The following is a 10,000-nucleotide window of genomic DNA, read 5'->3' as shown; positions in this document are numbered from 1 at the left end:
TGATGATGTTGATGATGGCGGTGGCAGTGGCAGCAATCAAATGATGCCTTCAAATGGAAAATAAAACAAAACCTTCTTGTGAGAAATTCAGACTATGCACAAAGTGTTTTCAATCGAATCACTACTCTTTTAACTTGCCAATTATTTCACTGTGCAGAAAATATTTTTGAATGAGTCACTGCAAATTATATTTTTCTTAACACATGAATAGTTTCAAAAATGATATCAGAAATAAACAAACCTCTGTTGTTGCACCCTTCATGTCTAATGATTATAGAAACATCATTTTCTATGTGCTAGCAGGTAGAAAAAAAAAATACAATTCTTGAAAGACATAAAATTGATTGTGATAATGGTTGAACTATACAAAATATTGAATTTTGAGAATCACAGTTTGTCTTTGGTGCATATCTTAAGAAAATTAGTTTTAAAAAAATGGAAATTAAAACATTGCTGAAATGAAGGTATTTTTGAACAAAAGATATTTATATTTCCCCCAAGAGTAACTTATTAATTTACTTGTTCGTGCTGTGTTATATGAAAGAAGAATACAACTTATAAGCCAATATATATTGTTCTACACTATTATTCTCATTACATTTGTACTAGTGTATTTAACATTACAAGTTGCTCCTGTCAAGTAGGAAATGTTCAAATTATGTTGCTTCATTAGTTTATTTAAGAAATTTAAAATTTTAATGATGAAGCAGTAAAAATCTCTCAAGAGTCTCTGCCAACATTAAAACATAAGATTATTAGAAAATGAACAACTGTCAGCTACCAAGACCTTGACAAGAAAGCAGATATAAAACATTTAAATACTAACCCACATGAGACTACCCATACCAAAGTGTTTGTAGTGAAATTAAAATCTTGATCAAAATCTCATAACATGAACGAACGATATGTCAGTTGGTCAAAAACCAAATAATTTATTAATGATGTAAAGTTACAGAAATTTTCCAAATCTTTATTAATTGAAAATCAAATTAAATTCATGGGTAGTTACTCACTGGAAATAGAGTCACCAAAGGGTTAAATATAATATAAAATTATAAAAATAACTCTAGAAAATGTTTTACAGCTAGCTTTGCTCATTTAGCTCCAGTTTCAATTTTACTGACATATTTGACATTTAATACAAACAAGAACACCATAGTGTAAATACTCTGTTAATAAATTTAATAAATCAAATGTAACCCTTGCCCTCTCTATTGAATTATTTATTCTTATTTTATCAGTAGAGACATTCATCCATAAGAGCAATTCCCCCACATAAAGACAAAAAATAAAATGGAATATGGATGATTCTGTTGCAGCATAGCTTACTGTTGTCAGCCTTCATAATGTCAATGCATTGGGTCACATACACACTTTGATGATACAGCTCAACACTGATTTTGTTCAATCACTGACAGCCATTTTTTCCTTCATAATTTGGTGGTTGTCTTACCAGTTTTTGTATAAAATGATCACAGTGTTTTTCAGCTTTTTTTCAAGTCGAGCTCTTGAATTTCATTGGACCTTGTTTTCATCTAATCAAATATTGACATTAAAAAGGAACGTTCCCTTTTAGTGTCAACATCTAGGTAAAAATCATAGTCTCTACTATGTACACATAATTAGGTAAAAACCATAGCCTCTACCATGTACACATAAATGAAGTCCAATGAAATTCAAGAGCTTGGCTTAAGCCATAAGCCCCCAAAAAATTTCTTTTTTTTTTTTCTGTACACAAACTGCTAAGGTATCCATCATACTATGTATGAAAAATAATTGTTACTGATTGGATGAAATCAGTTTCAAGAGGTATATCATGGAAGTAAGTGTATATGTGACACAGAATATTTATGTAACCATGACAATGAATTGTGTTACTCCAATTCCAATATAGAATATTGATATAACAAGTTTCATCATCATCATCATCATTGAGAGCAGTAGCAGTATTAGGTCATCATAATGATCATCCTTATCACACCATTTAAAATCTATTTTCCCATACTGGCATGAGGTGGTAAGGTCTACAGTATAGCATCTGTATTGACTAGTATTGACCTTATCATTGATCTTTGTATTATCTTTATCGATCTTGTGTCATCTTGCTTATGAACTCCAACATTCTCAGAAGTGATTTGATTACTCCCTCCCAAGTTTTCCTTCGTCTTTCTTTGCTACAAGGTTCATCAATACATAACATCTTTTCCATCCAGTTTGTACCATCTATTTACATTATATACCCAATCCAGCATGGTTGCCTTTTCTGCTAATTTCATTTAACTATTCTCTTAAATTAACACTACACATCCAACAGATCATACTAAATTTATTTTACTCTAGTTCTCTTGATTCATTTTCCATCTTCTACTGTTAGGCAACATGATGTCAAAGCAAAGAGGCTAGCACATGTGCACACACACACACACACACACACACACACACACACATGCGCACGCGCGCGCACACACACACACAACGCACATATATGATAGGCTTTTCAATTTCCATCTGCCAAATCCACTCGCCAGGTTTTGGCTGGTCTGGGGCTATAGTAAAAGATATTTGCCCAAGGTGCAATGTTGTGGGACTGAACCAGAAATCACATGATTGTGAAGTAAACACAGCCATGCCTGCATCCTATATACATGCACACACAAATGTGCTTATGCACAAACAAGCATGCGTTTGTATATGTCTGTATGATGTTTTGTGCCTGTGTATGTCTCCCCCATCACCACTTGACAACCAGTGTTGGCGTGTTTACATCCCTGTAATATAGCAGTTCGGCAAAAGAGACTGATAGAATAAGTACTAGACTTACACAGAATAAGTCCTAGGGGTTACTTTGGTTGACTAAAACACTTCAAGGTGGTACTGCAGTATGGCTGCAATCAAATGACTGAAACAAGTAAAAGAATAAAAGAATAGAAGAATTCTTCTAAAAAAAAGAAAGAAAAAACAAACAAAATGTAATAAGAAATCCAATCATTATGTTAATTTGTTTCTGGGTCACTTCTAAATATTTGATTGGCTGAAATCTGTGCTGCAAGTCTGCTTTGATCAAAACCTGCTGTGGTTCTCTACTAACAATAACATCATTTCCAAGATAGCTTTTACATTGCTCAGATGATGTAACTAACAGACTATCAATATACTATAAGCCAACATTACAACTAAACGTTATTAATTTATGACTCGCTGTGATACAAGCAGAATTCAACAGAATCTGACAAATAAAAATCTACTGGAAGGAATAAAATGTTTTCCAATGGACAGTAATGTACATTATATCATGTTGTAAAGCTAAATTTAATTTTGGTCTTACCTTACATAAACTTCAATTAGGATCTTTAATTAAATTTTAACATATACTTTGTTGTTGTTGTTGTTGTTGCTTGTCATTGCATTATTTTAGAAAGTATTTGTAGATTTTTGTATCTTACATTCTAAATATTTACAGATTACATCAAATTCTAATTAACAATAACCAGGTTCTATTTAGGAAAGAAAATATATTTCCTTAAGACAAATTCATGATTAGCTGTTTCTGTTGCCAAAAGTTAATATTATTTTCATCATCATTACCACCACCACCACCACCAATATCATTTGTTGTTGTCTCCACCATCATCACTATTATCATCATCATCACCAACACCAGCATCACCATTATCATCATCAACACCACCACTACCGCTATCATCGTCATCGTTGTCATCGTCATTATTGCTAGTACAGATTTTGCTGTTATGATCACCATTACCATATTACTGTTGTTGTTGTCAGCATCATCATTATCAGCCAAAAGTCAAATATTATTTTTATCATCATTACCACCACCACCACCATCATTGATGTCACCATCATTATGACCATTACTATCACCATCATCATCATCTTGACCATCACCAACATCATCGTCACTAATCAGCAGCAGCATCATCATCATTATTGTTGTTACATATGTTGTTATCATTCATCCCCTCTACCACTGCCACTACCATCCTTATAGCTCCTACAACTACAACTACTACTACTGCTGCCATTCTTACTGATTTTGTTACTGCCACTATTTGGCATTGTATATGAATCTGGAAAATTGCCTCTCCCCACCTGTTGCTATCTATGTTTGGTTACTTCTTTTCTTTATCACAATGTTTCTTAGATATGTATAAATTATTCTCCTCCTTCTCCTCTGGTTTTTCTTCTTCTTTCTTCTTCTTCTTCTTCTTCTTCTTCTTCTAATTATTATTATTATTATTATTGTTTACTTCTTACTGTCATACCACTCCACTGCCATTAATGACAACAACAATCGACCACTAACATATTTGTATTCATTTTTTCATTGTCCATTCTCTCCACATTAAGCTTCCATAGTCTTTGAGTGTTCATCATCATTGTCATTTAATATTATTCATCCAAAAAACAACATGGCAGCATTACGCTAAACCAATGAAGGAGCAATTATGAGGCTGCTTGACTTGCCACAAATAGCAGCCAAATTTCCCTCAAATACCATCCTGTCATTTAAATAAAGGGAAAACATATTTAACAATATAATGCCTGATATATATATATATATATCATCATCATCATCATGTGTTTCCACTGTATAGAGTATGCGCTGTTGCACAAGCAACCCGGCATGATTTTCTGTGCAGCTTTGTTCAGGATCTTTCAACCAGCTTGGCTGGAACATAGCTGAAAGCTACCACAATATCCACCCATATAATATATCCTTCTAAACTCACACACACATGTATTTATTTGTGTGTATGTATGTGCATGTGTGTGTGTACATATAGATATGTATGTTTGTATGTATATATGTACATAATGGCGGTGCCCCAGCATGGCCACAGCTCGTGAGCTGAAACTAGAATCAATCAATCATAAGTGTGGAATTTGGCTTATTGGATGGTTTGGAGGAAAAAATTGCTTATTAATCAATCATTTCAATTATGTCTCAATAACTTGTCAGTTAATCAATGGAAAGGTCATGGGTTAACCACTGTTGGACTGTGCTTAGACTTTAATCCAGCCCTATCAGTACAGGAGGGCCTAGAATGGCTCTAAATTCTGTCCTTTGTTTTCCGTCTAATAGGGCCAAAATAAAACAAAGAGGGTAATATCAATCCAATTTTTACTTATACAAAATTTGGTATTCATAATAACTATTATGATTGGTTCCAAGAATTAGAAAATTGTTGCTAAGAGACATAGCAAATATCAATGAAGCTAATATGTGTTGCAAAATAATGACTTTATGTTGGCTGAATTCTAGCACAGTTGCTACAGCAGGAGAAAATGTCAATGTCATGTTGAGGTTTTTGTAGTCTGAACCTAACCATTAGATTTATGTATTTCCTGTATGTATGTGTAGTTAAGTAATTAAATTAATGGTATATATTAGTTATCCTGTCAAACAACAGGAGAGAGAAGTTCAAAAAAATCAACCTCACCCTCCACCAACATTGCCATGCAGTCAATGCCATTCACTCTTTTATGCAAGAATTGGTCTCCAGAGTCATCAACAGTATTAGCATAAAGAAAGCGTTCAGCAAAGAAGGAAAAGAGATAAAGCTGCTACCACCACCGCTGCTGCCAGTATGTTAGTAAAATAATTAGTTATCAATGGGGGGGGGGAATATAAAACAAGAAGTGTTTAGGCACATTGTTTATGAGCAGTATTTATACACTCTGTTTATATACAGCGTTTCTTTACAAAATGAGTAATGACTGGAAAGACCTTCCAGCAATATTTCTTGTTTTAAAGAACAGAATGTGTATCTTAAAGCAGAAATAGTTTGTGCTATTTTAGAAAGATTAAAGAACTGGAGTAAAAATTCTTGGCTTCTTTCTTAAGATTGCACCTATTTTGAGCAACCAGAAATCTAACAATCTAACTGCCATGCCACAGTCAAGGGACATTGCTGTGACAGAATTTACAAAGACATTTATCCTGCTTGCTATTCTTAAACAATGCCAGAAAAATTGCTGTCGCATATTTGTCATCAGTCTTCTTCTGAGATCACTAATCTCACAATGTCATTTCTTATTGATTTCATTGCAGGACTTCCTTGGAAAATTGGAATGTACTCTTGCAGAAATTATGATAGCAAATCGATATGTGAAAAGATTGCAGTAAGTAAAAAAAAAATTATATATATATATATATCATCATCATCATCATGTGTTTCCACTGTATAGAGTATGCGCTGTTGCACAAGCAACCCGGCATGATTTTCTGTGCAGCTTTGTTCAGGATCTTTCAACCAGCTTGGCTGGAACATAGCTGAAAGCTACCACAATATCCACCCATATAATATATCCTTCTAAACTCACACACACATGTATTTATTTGTGTGTATGTATGTGCATGTGTGTGTGTACATATAGATATGTATGTTTGTATGTATATATGTACATAATGGCGGTGCCCCAGCATGGCCACAGCTCGTGAGCTGAAACTAGAATCAATCAATCATAAGTGTGGAATTTGGCTTATTGGATGGTTTGGAGGAAAAAATTGCTTATTAATCAATCATTTCAATTATGTCTCAATAACTTGTCAGTTAATCAATGGAAAGGTCATGGGTTAACCACTGTTGGACTGTGCTTAGACTTTAATCCAGCCCTATCAGTACAGGAGGGCCTAGAATGGCTCTAAATTCTGTCCTTTGTTTTCCGTCTAATAGGGCCAAAATAAAACAAAGAGGGTAATATCAATCCAATTTTTACTTATACAAAATTTGGTATTCATAATAACTATTATGATTGGTTCCAAGAATTAGAAAATTGTTGCTAAGAGACATAGCAAATATCAATGAAGCTAATATGTGTTGCAAAATAATGACTTTATGTTGGCTGAATTCTAGCACAGTTGCTACAGCAGGAGAAAATGTCAATGTCATGTTGAGGTTTTTGTAGTCTGAACCTAACCATTAGATTTATGTATTTCCTGTATGTATGTGTAGTTAAGTAATTAAATTAATGGTATATATTAGTTATCCTGTCAAACAACAGGAGAGAGAAGTTCAAAAAAATCAACCTCACCCTCCACCAACATTGCCATGCAGTCAATGCCATTCACTCTTTTATGCAAGAATTGGTCTCCAGAGTCATCAACAGTATTAGCATAAAGAAAGCGTTCAGCAAAGAAGGAAAAGAGATAAAGCTGCTACCACCACCGCTGCTGCCAGTATGTTAGTAAAATAATTAGTTATCAATGGGGGGGGGGAATATAAAACAAGAAGTGTTTAGGCACATTGTTTATGAGCAGTATTTATACACTCTGTTTATATACAGCGTTTCTTTACAAAATGAGTAATGACTGGAAAGACCTTCCAGCAATATTTCTTGTTTTAAAGAACAGAATGTGTATCTTAAAGCAGAAATAGTTTGTGCTATTTTAGAAAGATTAAAGAACTGGAGTAAAAATTCTTGGCTTCTTTCTTAAGATTGCACCTATTTTGAGCAACCAGAAATCTAACAATCTAACTGCCATGCCACAGTCAAGGGACATTGCTGTGACAGAATTTACAAAGACATTTATCCTGCTTGCTATTCTTAAACAATGCCAGAAAAATTGCTGTCGCATATTTGTCATCAGTCTTCTTCTGAGATCACTAATCTCACAATGTCATTTCTTATTGATTTCATTGCAGGACTTCCTTGGAAAATTGGAATGTACTCTTGCAGAAATTATGATAGCAAATCGATATGTGAAAAGATTGCAGTAAGTAAAAAAAAAATTATATATATATATATATGAATATAAATATATATATGTTTATATATGGATGTATACTGAAATAATAATAACCAAAGAATCCATTTTTATTAACATTTAATAACTTTGGGAAAACAACAATGTTCTATTTTGGTTCTCTCCATATAAATGACTTTGTATTGCTGAAGTTAATTCTTCTAACTTCATACTCCAGTGTTTCTTGCATTTCAACATAATTTCCTCTAAAACTGCTTTTTCTTTCTCTCTTTCTTTTTTCTGTCTCTTTATTCTTTCTTCCATTTTTTTTTTCAATGATTTCTTTTTGTGCTTTTCTTTTTTTTTCTGATATATTTTCTTCCTTCATTACTTTTCTTGTTAATCTATTTACAATACAATTTAAGTGATTTTTTTTAGAAACAAGACAAAAAAAAAATAAAGATTTTTTTTTTAAAGAAGAAAATTATCTCACTACTAAAATAACACAGAAAATAAAGTATTTTCATTATCAAATAAGGCAATTATAATAGTGTGTATACACATGTTTATATATATTTACATATATTTACACACGCACACACACACACATAACATGCACATATATGTGTGTGTGTGTGTGTGTGTGTGTGTGTAAGGAAATATCAGTTTAAAAAATGTAAGCAAAAATCAAATGAAATAAAACAAGACAAAGGTTTAAAAAATAGTAGACAAAGTGAATTTTAAGTAAATCACTCTTATGAATATCAGGAATTACCATTCATCCATATTAATAGATACTAAGTGTTAAAGAAAAGCAACTCATTAAATAATTCTAATAGAGAAAATGTGATTGTTTTTACCCTTCTATTTATTCCTCTATCTTATTTGTTTCAGTTTTTATTCCATACCTTTTAATTATAATTCCTATGTGGTGACCATCTCTGGAAATTACATTTTTTAATAACTGAATTATTTATCATATGATATTATTTGGATATTGTAAAGGTTAAGTTGATTTTTTTTTTGGGGGGGGGGGGGGTCCAGTTCTAGTTGCTCTTTAAGAAATCTTTCTGCAAACGTAGATTTGAAAGTAGGTCATTAAACGATCAGCATTTTGAAAGGCAATTCTTTGTCTTGAGTAGTATTCTAATTACAACACTTCACTGATAAATACAACCAAAGAACTTTTCTATGTGTATGCTTGAGCAAGGTTCACCACCCTTTTTGCACTATTTTTTTACAAGTCTAGCTTATTTTTACTATATATAAGTTGTGGGTAGTAAGATTTCAAATGACACAACAGGTACATTACTATGAGTGCTCAGACTGAATTTGTGTTTAAACTCTAGCTTTAAGTGCAGGGATGTGATGCCTCCCTAAAGAAGATTGGCTACAAGCAATGTATCAATTGAGCTGGTATATGTATAGTAGAGCAAGATCATAAACAGGCAATCAACATTATATATATAATTGTCTAAAAATGCATCAGACAAAAAAAGGCACTCATATATTAGGTAATAGAGTGGCTATATTACTATCATCATCATCATCATTATCATTATCTAAATAATATTGTATTGTTGTCTCATGATAGCCAAATTGTCAAATGGTTTCATGCCAGATACTAAGATCTAAATCTAGTAATCATCAGAAATAGCTAAAAAGATTAAAATGGCTATACTATTCCTTTCGGCTAAATTGCTATATAATATTATATTATTAATAATATAGCCACTCTATTACCAAATGTATGAGTGTCTGTTACTTTTTATTTTTACTCGTGGATTTTAGACAACTGTATATAAATATATACTCACACACACACCAATCTCATTAGAATATAGTAGTCAGTATTAGGAAGACTTATTTCACCAATGTCAGAAACAACGGGCATAAACTGGAGTTTAGAAATGTTATAAAAAACAGGGAAACTAAGAGATATTGTAAGTCAGTGTTATTTCATTGAAATTAATTATTTAATGAAACTAAGTTTTCTAAGAGATTGGTATTGGTGATCTTTGGGTAAGAATTCAGGAAAAAGATTCTTTTATGGTGAATTTTAGTGATCCAGTTTTGTGATGATGATATCATCAACACCATCATCATTATCATTATCATCATCATCAACATCATCATTATCATTGTCATCATCATCACCATCACCACCACCATCATCATCATCATTATTATCATCATCATAATTTGTTAATAAGTTGTTAATTACTCACAGGTCAGCTCTGTTTCAGTGTACCCATGGTCAAAAGCATTCTATATATGACCATCCAGTCT

At 32.5% G+C, this 10,000-nt stretch overlaps 1 protein-coding gene across 4 annotated transcripts in view; it reads left to right on the top strand.

Moving 5' to 3' along the window:
- LOC115213094 (copine-8) overlaps positions 1–10,000 on the top strand; it is a 266,723-nt gene that overhangs the window by 128,803 nt on the left and 127,920 nt on the right. For 2 of the 4 annotated variants that reach the window (XM_029782016.2, XM_029782017.2), the window contains exon 6: positions 7,671–7,741. In XM_029782016.2, the coding sequence (XP_029637876.1) occupies positions 7,671–7,741 (71 nt within the window). Of the gene's footprint in view, positions 1–6,076; positions 6,148–7,670; positions 7,742–10,000 lie in introns of all 4 variants that reach the window. The other 2 variants (XM_029782015.2, XM_036503850.1) reach the window with 1 other exon arrangement.

The sequence above is a fragment of the Octopus sinensis genome, linkage group LG6 (genome assembly GCF_006345805.1).
Source record: "Octopus sinensis linkage group LG6, ASM634580v1, whole genome shotgun sequence".
Lineage (NCBI taxonomy): Eukaryota > Metazoa > Mollusca > Cephalopoda > Octopoda > Octopodidae > Octopus > Octopus sinensis.
This window is presented reverse-complemented; position numbering and strand designations above follow the sequence as displayed.